We start from the raw sequence: 12453 nt of genomic DNA, 5'->3' as shown, positions 1-12453 counted from the left end.
TTTTTCTTATGGCTGCGTAATATTCTATTATGTATATGTACCACATTTCTACTTTATCCATTCATCTACTGATGGACATTTAGGTTGCTGCTATATTTTGGCTATTGTAAATAGTGCAGCGATAAACATAGGGGTGCATCTGTCTTTTTCAAACTGGAGTGCTGCATTCTTGGGGAAAATTCCTAGAAGTGGAATTCCTGGGTCAAATGGTATTTCTATTTTGAGCATTTTGAGGAACCTCCATACTGCTTTCCACAATGGTTGAACTAATTTACATTCCCACCAGCAGTGTAGGAGGGTTCCCCTTTCTCCACAACCTCATCAACATTTGTCATTGTTTGTCTTTTGGATGGTAGCCATCCTTACTGGTGTGAGGTGATATCTCATTGTGGTTTTAATTTGCATTTCTCTGATGACAAATGATGTGGAGCATCTTTTCATGTGTCTGTTGGCCATCTGAATTTCTTCTTTAGAAAACTGTCTATTCAGCTCCTCTGCCCATTTTTTTATTGGATTATTTGCTTTTTGTTTGTTGAGGTGTGTGAGCTCTTTATATATTTTGGATGTCAACCCTTTATCGGATCTGTCATTTTTGAATATATTCTCCCATACTGTAGGATACCTTTTTATTCTATTGATGGTGTCCTTTGCTGTACAGAAGCTTTTCAGCTTGATATAGTCCCATTTGTTCATTTTTGCGTTTGTTTCCCTTGTCCAGGGAGATATGTTCAAGAAGAGGTCACTCATGTTTATGTCTAAGAGATTTTTGCCTATGTTTATTCTAAGAGTTTTATGGTTTCATGACTTATATTCAAGTCTTTGATCCATTTTGAATTTACTTTTGTGTATGGGGTTAGACAGTGATCCAGTTTCATTCTCTTACATGTAGCTGTCCAGTTTTGCCAGCACCATCTGTTGAAGACTGTCATTTCCCCATTGTATGTCCATGGCCCTTTATTGAATATTAGTTGACCATATATGTTTGGGTTAATGTTTGGAGTCTCTGTTCTGTTCCATTGGTCTGTGGCTCTGTTCTTGTGCCAGTACCAAATTGTCTTCATTACTGTGGCTTTGTAGTAGAGCTTGAAGTTGGGGAGTGAGATCCCCCCACTTTATTCTTCCTTCTCAGGATTGCTTTAGCTATTCAGGGTCTTTGGTGTTTCCATATGAATTTTTGAACTATTTCTTCCAGTTATTTGAAGAATGCTGTTCTTAGTTTGACAGGGATTGCATCGAATCTGTATATTGCTTTGGGCAGGGTGGCCATTTTGACGATATTAATTCTTTTTAGCCAGGAGCATGGGATGTGTTTCCATTTGTTAGTGACCTCTTTAATTTCTCTTAAGAGTGTCTTATCGTTTTCAGGGTATAGGTCTTTCACTTCCTTGGTTAGGTCTATTCCTAGGTATTTTATTCTTTTTGATGCTATTGTGAATGGAATTGTCTTCCTGATTTCTTTTTCTATTAGTTTATTGTTAGTGTATAGGAAAGCCACAGATTTCTGTGTGTTAATTTTGTATCCAGCAACTTTGCTAAATTCCGATATTAGCTCTAGTATTTTCAGAGTGGAGTCTTTAGGGTTTTTTTTTTATGTACAATATCATGTGATCTGCAAATAGTGACAGTTTGACCTCTTCTTTACCAATCTGGATTCCTTGTATTTCTTTGTTTGTCTGATTGCTGTGGCTAGGACCTCCAGTACTATGTTGACTAACAGTGGGGATAGTGGTCATCCCTGTCTTGTTCCTGATCACAGAGGAAAAGCTTTCAGTTTCTCAGTGTTCAGTATGATGTTGGCTGTGGGTTTATCATATATGGACTTTATTATGTTGAGGTACTTGCCCTCTACACCCATTCTGTTGAGAGTTTTTATCATGAATGGCTGTTGAATTTTGTCAAATGCTTTTTCAGCATCTATGGAGATGATCATGTGGTTTTTGTCTTTCTTTTTGTTGATGTGGTGGATGATGTTGATGGATTTTCGAATTTTGTGCCATCCTTGCATCCCTGGGATGAATCCCACTTGGTCATGGTGTATGATCCTTTTGATGTATTTTTGAATTTGGTTTGCTAATATTTTGTTGAGTATTTTTGCATCTACATTCATCAGGGATATTTGTCTGTAGTTTTCTTTTTTGGTGGGGTCTTTGCCTGGTTTTGGTATTAGGGTAATGTTGGTTTCATAGAATGAGTTTGGAAGTATTCCCTCCTCTTCTATTTTTTGGAAGACTTTAAGGAGAATGGGTATTATGCCTTCCCTGTATGTCTGATAAAATTCTGAGGTAAATCCATCTGGCCCTGGGGTTTTGTTCTTGGGTAGTTTTTTGATTACTGCTTCAATTTTGTTGCTGGTAATTGGTCTGTTTAGATTTTCTGTTTCTTTCTGGGTCAGTCTTGGAAGGTTGTATTTTTCTAGGAAGTTGTCCATTTCTCCTAGGTTTCCCAGCTTGTTAGCATATAGGTTTTCATAGTACTCTCTAATAATTCTTTGTATTTCTGTGGGGTCCATTGTGATTTTTCCTTTCTCATTTCTGATTCTGTTGATGTGTGTTTATTCTCTTTTTCTCTTACTAAGTCTGGCTAGAGGCTTATCTATTTTGTTTATTTTCTCGAAGAACCAGCTCTTGGTTTCATTGATTTTTGCTGTTGTTTTATTCTTCTCAATTTTATTTATTTCTTCTCTGATCTTTATTATGTCCCTCCTTCTGCTGACCTTAGGCCTCATTTGTTCTTCTTTTTCCAATTTTGGTAATTGTGACATTAGACCATTCATTTGGGATTGTTCTTCCTTCTTTAAATATGCCTGGATTGCTATATACTTCCTCTTAAGGCTGCTTTTGCTGTATTCCACGGTAGTTGGGGCTTTGTGTTGTTGTTGTCGTTTGTTTCCATATATTGCTGGATCTCCATTTTGATTTGGTCATTGATCCATTGATTATTTAGGAGCGTATTGTTAAGCCTCCATGTGTTTGTGAGCCTTTTTGCTTTCTTTGTACAGTTTATTTCAAGTTTTATGCCTTTGTGGTCTGAAAAGTTGGTTGGTAGGATTTCAATGTTCTGAAATTTACTGAGACTCTTTTTATGGCCTAGTATGTGGTCTATTCTGGAGAATGTTCCATGTGCACTTGAGAAGAATGTGTATCCTGTTGCTTTTGGATGTAGAGTTCTGTAGATGTCTATTAGGTCCATCTGTTCTAGTGTGTTGTTCAGTGCCTCTGTGTCCTTACTTATTTTCTGTCTGGTGGATCTGTCCTTTGGAGTAAGTGGTGTGTTGAAGTCTCCCAGAATGAATGCATTGCATTCTATTTCCTCCTTTAATACTGTTAGTATTTGTTTCACATATGTTGATGCTCCTGTATTGGGTGCATATATATTTATAATGGTTATATGCTCTTCTTGCACTGAGCCCTTTATCATTATGTAATGTGCTTCTTTATCTTTTGTTTCTTTATTATGAAGTATATTTTGTCTGATACTAGTATTTCAACAACTGCTTTTTTCTCTCTGTTGTTTGTATGAAATATCTTTTTCCATCCCTTGACTTTAAGTCTGTGCATGTCTTTGGGTGTGAGGTGAGTCTCTTGCAAGCAGCATATAGATGGGTCTTGCTTTTTTATCCATTCTATTACTCTGTGTCTTTTGATTGGTACACTCAGTCCATTTACATTTAGGGTGATTATTGAAATGTATGTACTTATTGCCATTGCAGGCTTTAAGTTTGTGGTTACCAAAGGTTCAAGGTTAGCTTCTTTACTATCTTACTGTCTAACTTAACTCGCTTATTGAGCTACTATAAATACTGTCTAATGATTCTTTATTTCTCTCCCTTCTTATTCCTCCTCCTCCATTCTTCATATGTTGGGTGTTTTGTTCTGTGCTCTTTTTAGGAGTGCTCCCATCTAGAGTAGTCCTTTTAAGATGCCCTGTAGAGGTGGTTTGTGGGAGGCAAATTCCCTCAAATTTTGCTTGTCTGGAAATTGTTTAATCCCTCCTTCATATTTAAATGATAATCGTGATGGATATAGTAGTCTTGGTTCAAGGCCCTTCTGTTTCATTGCATTAAGTATATCATGCCATTCTCTTCTGGCCTGTAGGGTTTCTGTTGAGAAGTCTGATGATAGCCTGATGGGTTTTTCTTTGTAGGTGACCTTTTTTTCTCTATGGCTGCCTTTAATACTTTGTCCTTGTCTTTGATCTTTGCCATTTTAATTATTATGTGTCTTGGTGTTGCCCTCCTTGGATCCCTTGTCATGGGAGTTCTGTGTACCTCTGTGGTCTGAGAGGCCATTTCCTCCCCTAGTTTGGGGAAGTTTTCAGCAATGATTTCTTCAAAGACACTTTCTATCCCTTTTTCTCTCTCTTCTTCTTCTGGTACCCCTATAGTGTGGATGTTGTTCCATTTCGATTGGGCACTCAGTTCTCTTAAAATTCTTTCATTCCTGGAGATCCTTTTATCTCTCTCTGCATCAGCTTCTCTGCATTCCTGTTCTCTGTTTTCTAGTCCATTAATGGTCTCTTGCATCTCGTCCATTCTGTTTTGAAGTTCTTCCAGAGCTTGTTTTATTTCTGTATTCTCCCTCCTTAGTACTTGCATATTTCTCTGCAAGTCCATCAGCATGGTTATGACTTTTGTTTTGAATTCTTTTTCAGGAAGACTGGTTAAATCTATCTCCCCATGTTCCTTCTCAGGGGAAAATGTAGAAGATGTCGTAACTGTCTGGGTTAGTCTTGTCTGGATCAAATTTTTTTGCCTTTTCATGTTGATAGGTGCAATGGTGAGCTATTGACTTTCTGTCAGCTGGGAGAGCCAAGGCTTTCCACTTGCTCCTGGCCTTTCTTTACTGGGACAACTCCGACCCCTACTGGCTCGTGTTGGGAAATTGCATGTAGACTGGGTCTCTGTATCTTGCCGGCCCGGTAGGGAGGAAGCTTCCTTGCTGTGGGCGTGGCCTGCCTCAGGCCACTGCTCTGCTATGGCGGGACCCCAGAGGGGCAATGGACAGGGGCTGTTTGGCTGTTTACCTCCGTGAGGGGTCTCAGAGCTGTTGTCTAGGGGGTTAGTGCACCCGGGGTTCCCTGGAATTTCCAGCTACTGGACTGTGACCCAGGAAGCTTCCATCCAGCTGTGGCATCCCTGTCCCTTTAAGAGTTTCAAAAAGCACTCACTTTTCTTTGTCACAGGGGTGCTGGCTTCAGGACCTGCTCACCGGTCTTACTGTCCTGCTTCCCTAGTTTTCAGCACCCCATGCATGCACTGTGTCTGTGCTCTGGTGCGGATGGCTAGGGCTGGGTGATTAGCAGTCCTGGGCTCCCTCTCCCTCCCTGCTCCGACTCCTCTCCCCACCGGGAGCTGGGGTGAGGGGCACTCGGGTCCTGCCAGGCCGGGGCTTGTATCTTACCCCTTTCACCAGGCGCTGGGTCCTCACAGGTGTGGATGTAGTCTGGCTGTTGTCCTGTGCCTTCTCGTCTCTCTCTTAGGATTAGTTGTATTTGTTGTATTTTCAAAAATATGTATGTTTTTGGGAGGAGATTCCTACTGTCCTACTCATGCTGTCTTGGCTCCACTTCCCTGAATAAATCATTTTAATTGCTTCTTATTACCCACTGGAAAAAGTCTAAGTTCTATAAAATGGCTTATAATTGGATGGCTAAAATTTCTTGTGTGTATAAGGCCATCCCACTTTTCCCAGGACATTCCCAGTTTATATACTTTGTCTTGGTTCACTTATTAAGAGCAATTTGACTCTCAGGAGTATTTTAGTTTAGAAGATAAAATACGCAGTCACTTACAGTTTTCTTTTTTAAAGATTCCTTCTTACTTTTCGAGTCCCACATTTTACCGTCGCTTCAATCACTCTCCTAAATACCAATCACGCTAAATTCTTTTCAATCTGTGCAAATGGCTTTTGTTTACCAATGGTACCAATGGATCTGAAACATTAAATTTCTCCTGACAGGCTCTACTCCCTGGCCCCTGACTTTGTCTGTGCAACTACTCCTAATCCTCTGTATCTGTTTCAGTATCACTTCATCCATGGCTCTGCTTGGACTTTGTTAGGTACTCCTGTTTGTCATTGATATAACATTAATTTTTCTTCTATAGTATTTGTACTCTTTTTTTTCATCTAATCAACAATTACTTACTGAGTATCTAATATATTCCAGGAACTTTTATTAATATTTGTATAAATTAGTCATCAGAGATACCTAGCTCACAGAGCTTACATTCTGTTGTGCCAAAGACTGGCAATAAATGATACATAGAAAAATAAGTAAATAGTATGATAAAATGTGATAAATAGCAAGAAAAAAGAGATGAAAACAGAGCCAGTAAAGGGCCTTTGAATTCTGGAAAGATGGGATTTTTAAAGGAGGTGGTTACTAGGCCGTATTGAAAAGGAGACATTTGAGAAAATACTTGAATTAGCCCTGTGGACACCTGGAAGAAGCACGGTCTTGACAGAGGTAGTAGCTGTTACAAAGGCCCTGGAGTGAAAGCTCCAGGAACAGTCAGAAGGTCCCTGTGTCTCAGACACAGAGAGTGATGTTGAGAGTATGAGAGATGAGGTAAAAGGGGTACAAAGGCAGATCATGGGGTTGTTAAGTCAATGTAAGGGTTATAGCTTTTGCCCTGAGTGAAATGGGAGTCATTACAAGGTTTTAAGCACAGCAATAGTAGGCATCACCTGTGCTGACCTATGTTATAATCACTTTGGCTGCTGTTGAGAATAAACGGTTTGGGCCAAGGATCAGAGTATAGTTGACCCTTGAACAATGTGGGAGTTAGGGGTACCAACCCCCTGTGCAGTAAAAGCAATATGTGACTTTCAACCCTCTAAAAACTTAATTACTAATAGCTTATTGTTGACCAGAAGTCTTACCAATAATATAAATTGTTGGTTAACATATTTTATATGCTATATCTATATATATGTACTGTATAAGTCTTACAATAAAGTAGGCTAGGGAAAGGGAAATGTTTTTTTTAATTGTTTCAAATCTCTAAAAAGTTTTCCAATATATTTGTTGAGAAAGAATCTGCATATAAATGGATTCACACATTTCAAACCTGTGCTGTTTAAGGGTCAACCATATCCAAAATAGGGGAGAAGGATATAAGAGAAATCCACAAAACTGAAGTGGTAAGGAGAATATTTGGGATGTCCTTTGAAGGTGGAGTATACAGGATTTGCTAACGAATTGGAAGTGAACTGTGAGTAAAAAAGAAGTGTGAAAAACTCCAAGGTTTTTGGTTTAAGCAACAGGAAAAAGGAAATGGCCATCCACTGAGATAGGGAAGGCTGTGAGGAGTTCACATTTTGTGGAGCCAGGGAGACGAAGAGTTCATTTTGGGACATGCCAAGTTTCATTGTTTGTTGGACACTGAAAGGAAGATCTCAAACAAGAAGTTAGATATAAGAGTATGAGGTAAGGAGAAAAGTATACACTGAAAAAGTGCACTGGGATTCCTGAGTTCGTGTATTGTATCTAAAACTGTGATACTGAACAAAATTATCAAGGAAATGAGTAAGGACAGAAAAGAAATAAAGACAAAGGGCTGCAACCTGCACCATGTCGACATTAAATATCAGGAAGAGAAGAAGAAACCAGCAGTGAGAAACAGGAAGGAGCTAATGGCAAAACAGTATGAAAATCAGATGAGTGTGGTGTGCTGGAATCCAAATGAATCAAGTTTATTAAGAGAATGAAGTGATCAGCCATGTCTAAAGCTGGTTACAGGTTAAATAACATGAGAATAAGAACGGGCAATTGAATTTAATGAAACAGTGTTCATTGTTTATGTTGATAAGAACTCTTTCATGGAGTGGTAGTGGAGAATGCTAACTTGGAGAAGCTTATGACAGAATGATAGAAGACAAATTAAAGACACTCGGTCTAGACAACTCTCAAAAAGTTTAGCTGTACAGGGGTGCAAAGAAATGACTTGGTAGCTGTGGTGGATGTACAAGGAAATGTACCTTTTCTCTCTTGTCTCCTGCATATCATTAGTGCTAGGATAATGCTTGCCATAGAGTAGTTATTCACAAAATATTTTAAAAATAAATCTGAAATATTAAGGGTTCTGGTATAAGAAAGATACCTCAACAAAATAGGGGAGAAGGATATAAGAGAAATCCACAAAACTGAAATAGCCCCAAAATATTATTTCTTAATTGTAAATAAGTGTAAATTGAAATAAGTATTTTTTCACTTTAAATTCTTAAGTATTTCAGGATTTCACAAATCTTATGTTTTTTGCTGTAGAGCTAGATGCAGCAAATACACTTTTGTACAAATGCACTATTTTTTATCCCCACATGAAATGAAATGAAAAGAAAATGCCCACATGAAAAAAAAAGAAATAACCTTTGAGATTAAAGGGCAAATAATAATATATTTTTGGTTATACTGATTGTATTTCATTTCACTTTGATGATTAAAAAATTTATTTGTTGTATAGGCAGCAAATGCTTTGACGGATTTTCATGTTTCACTGTTTTAGGTACTGTGGCTATAGATTTGCAAGACACAAGCTGTAGGTCGGCAAGTGGCCCTACTACCCTGTCTCTTCCTGCAGAGGGAAGCAAGGAGGTGAGAAGACCTAGCATTGCTCCGGTTTTGGAGGTTGCAGATACGTCATCAATACAAACATGTGATCTTCTAAGTGATCAATCAGAAGATGAAACTACACCAGATGAAGAAATTTCCTCAAACCTAGAGTATGTTTAGATACTCTTAAATTGTAAGATTTACTGGGATTTATGCTTGCCCTGCAGAACTAATGTCCTTGCCTTCTGGACATTCAAGAATCGGTCCTACATACTTCTATCAATATTCTTAATAGCCAGTATCTTTGTTGACTATGAAGTATTCTAAGCCCTCAAATTTCTAGGTTCAACATATATTTCCAGGCTCAGTTTACTCTAAATTACCCTTTTTCTGTAGAAAACACAATACATAAATCCATGTTTTCATCATGTAAGTGTATTTTTGAACTTTTATATTTTCATTAAATTATATTGTACTCTCTACCCTTATTTTCCTCCACATCCATATCAAATTTCAGTCAATTATTCAATGACCTGTAACACAACTTCCTCCATTGAGCTTCCCTTGCTTTTCAGTGTTCAGCAGGCTTTTTCATGTACTATGTGTCAATACTATTTTGAATGAATAAATGAAGTACTAATTCTCTTTACCAAGCTTACATAATAAATAGTATGTGCATGTTATTAACCACAATTTAGCCTTCAGCACTTGTCTATTTTTATTCATATATTATATGGCATCTCTTGAGGGAAGCACAGTGGTCAACAGACTTGACTAGGGAGTTACAAAGAATTTCCTACGGCAGTTCCAACTTACACTGATTGTGTGCACGTGAGTTTGATTAAATAGTCTGACCCACAATGTCTTTATCTACAAACGGAGTATAATTACTGCTTCACTGGTGTTCAAATAAGATTGAGATAATGCAGAAAATGTGCTTAGGGCGATGCTTTGTACAGAGTAAGCATTGAGTGAGTATTAATAATAGTTATTAGTTTTTTACTTAAGTATTATTCATATACAATCTTATGATGGTTTCACATACACAACACAGTGGCTGAACATTCACCTGTGTTATCAAGACCTCACCCCCTCCCTTGGGGTCACTGTCTATCAGTGTAGTAAGATGTTACAGAGTCTTAATTGTATTCTTTATGCTGTACTAACATCCCAGTGACCTACCTATATTGTGATTGCGAATTATAGTGCTCCTTAAGTCCCTTGTCCCTCCCTCTCCACCACCTCCCTTTTGTTAACCACTTGTCTCTTCCCAGAGTCTATGAGTCTACTGCTTTTTCGTCCCTTCTGGTTGTTCTATTTTTATACTTCACAAATGAGTGAAATCATTTGGTATCTGTCTTTCTCTGTCCGACTTATTTCACTGAGCATAATACCCTCTAGATACATCCATGTTACTGCAAATAACAGGATTTCTTTTCTTTTTGTGACTGAATAATATTCCATTGTGTATATGTACCATATCTTTATTCATTCACCTATTGATGGACATTTAAGTTGTTTCCATGTCTTGGCTATTGTAAATAGTGCAGCCATAAACATAGGAATACATATCTCCTTTTGAATCAGGATTCTTGTTTTCTTCTGGTAAATTCCTAGGAATGGAATTACTAGGTCAAGTGGTATTTCTATTTTTAATTTTTTTAGAAACCTCCATATTGCTTTCCACAGTGGTTGAACCAATTTACATTCCCACCAACAGTGTAGGAGGGTCCCCATTTCTCTGCATCCTCACCAGCATTTGTTGTTTTCTGTCTTTTGGATGTTGGCCATGCTAACTGGTGTGAGGTGATATCTCATTGTGGTTCTAATTTGCATTTCCCTGATGTTTAGTGATATGGAGCTTCTTTTCATATGCCTGTTGGCCATCTGAATTTTTTCTTTGGAGAGGTGTCTATTCAGGTCCTCCATGCATTTTTTTAATTGAGATATTTGCTTTTTGGTTGTTGAGGTATATGAGTTCTTTGTATATTTTGGATGTTAACCTTTTATCAGATAAATGGTTGATGAATTTATTCTCCCATACTGTAGGATGGGAGAATATATTCATCAAACTCAAAAGCTTTGCTACACAGAAGCTTTTGAGTTTGACGTAGTTCCATTTGTTAGTTTTTTATTTTGTTTCCCTTGCCTGAAGAAATATGTTCAGGAAAAATTTTCTCATGTTTGTATTCAAGAGATTTTTGCCTATGTTTCACTCTAAGAGTTTTATGGTTTCATGACTTACATTCAGAACTTTGATCCATTTCAACTTTACTTTTGTGTATGGAGTTAGGCAATAATCCAGTTTCATTCTCTTACATGTAGTACCCAGTTTTTTCAACATCAGTTTTGAAGAGGCTATCTTTTCACCATTGTATATTAATGGATATCCTTTATTATACATTAATTGACCATATGTGTGTGGGTTTATATCTGGGATCTCTGTTCTGTTCCACTGATTTGTGGGTCTGTTCTTGTGCCAGTACCAAATTGTTTTGAATACTGTAACTTTGTAGTAGAGCTTAAAATCAGGGAGTGTAATGCCCCTAGCTTTGTTCTTCTTTCTCAGGACTGCTTTGGCTATTTGGGGTCTTTTGTGGTTCCATATGGATTTTAGAACTATTTGTTCTTCTTTGTTGAAGAATGCTGTTGGTATTGTGATAGGGATTACATTGAATCTGTAGATTGCTTTAAGCAGGATGGCCATTTTGACAATATTAATTCTTTCTATCCATGAGCATGGGATGTATTTCCATTTACTGGTGTCTTCTTTAATTTCTCTTATGAGTGTCTTGTAGTTTTCAGAATAAAGGTCTTTTACGTCATTTGTTAGGTTGATTCCTAGGCATTTTATTCTTTTTGTTGCAACTGTAAATGGAGTTGTTTCCCTGATTTCTCTTTCTGCTGATTCATTGTTAGTATGTAGGAATAAAATATATATCTGTGTATCAATTTTGTATCTTGTAACCTTGCTGAATTCAGTTATTAGTTCTAATAAATTTTTGGTGGAGTCTTTAGTGTTTTCTAAGTATAATATCATGTCATCTGCAAACAGTGACAGTTTAATTTCTTTCTTACCTATTTGGAAGCCTTTATCTCTTTGCATTGTCTGATTAACATGGCTAGGACTTCCAGTACTATGGTGAATAAAAGTGGGGAGAGTTGGGATCCTTGTCTTGTTCCCAATCTCAGAGGAAAAGCTTTCAGCTTTTTACTGTTAAACATGATTTTGGCTGTGCATTTGTCATATATGGCCTTTATTATGTTGAGGTATGTACCCGCTGTACCCTGTTTTGTTGAGTTTTTATCCTGAATGGATGTTGAATTTTATCAAATGCTTTTTCCATATCTATTGAGATGATCATTTGAGTTTTGCCCTTTTTGTTGATGTGGTATATGATATTGATGGATTTATGAATATTGTACCATCCTTGCATTCCTGGAATAAATCCCACTTGGTCATGATGGATGATCTTTTTTTATGTATTTTTGGGTTTGGTTTTCTAATTTTTGTAGAAGATTTTTGCATCTATGTTCTTCAGTGGTATTGGTCTGTAAGTTAATTTTTTGTGATATCTTTGGTTTTGCTATTGGAGTGATACTGGCCTCATAAATTGAATTTGGAAGTATTCCCTCCTCTTCTACTTTTTGGAATGCTTTAAGGATGGGTACTAACTCTTCTTTAAATGTTTGGTAGAATTTGACTTTGAAGCCATCTGGAACTGGGGTTTTGTGTTTGGGGAGTTTTTTTTATTACCAATTCAATTTCATTGCTGGTAATTGGTCTGTTCAGATTTTCTGTTTCTTCCTGGGTCTGTCTTGGAAGGTTGTATTTTTCTAGGAAATTGTCCATTTCTTCTAAGTTGCCCAGTTTATAGGCATATAATTTCTCATAGTAATCTC

General features: G+C 37.4%; 1 protein-coding gene across 6 annotated transcripts in view; it reads left to right on the top strand.

Moving 5' to 3' along the window:
- The window catches only part of KCNT2 (potassium sodium-activated channel subfamily T member 2), a 451692-nt gene that overhangs the window by 321030 nt on the left and 118209 nt on the right, over positions 1 to 12453 (top strand). For 5 of the 6 annotated variants that reach the window (XR_012125235.1, XM_073221978.1, XM_073221982.1 and 2 more), the window contains one exon: positions 8504 to 8720. Coding sequence is in view for 5 of the 6 variants with exons in the window: in XM_073221978.1 (XP_073078079.1) it covers positions 8504 to 8720 (217 nt within the window). In the remaining variant the exon portion in view is untranslated. The remainder of the gene's footprint in view (positions 1 to 8503; positions 8721 to 12453) is intronic. The other variant, XM_073221980.1, reaches the window with a different exon arrangement.

This window comes from Manis javanica, chromosome 14, assembly GCF_040802235.1.
Source record: "Manis javanica isolate MJ-LG chromosome 14, MJ_LKY, whole genome shotgun sequence".
NCBI lineage: Eukaryota > Metazoa > Chordata > Mammalia > Pholidota > Manidae > Manis > Manis javanica.
The sequence above is the reverse complement of the archived record's forward strand: the minus strand, read 5'-3'. Positions and strand labels throughout refer to the sequence as shown.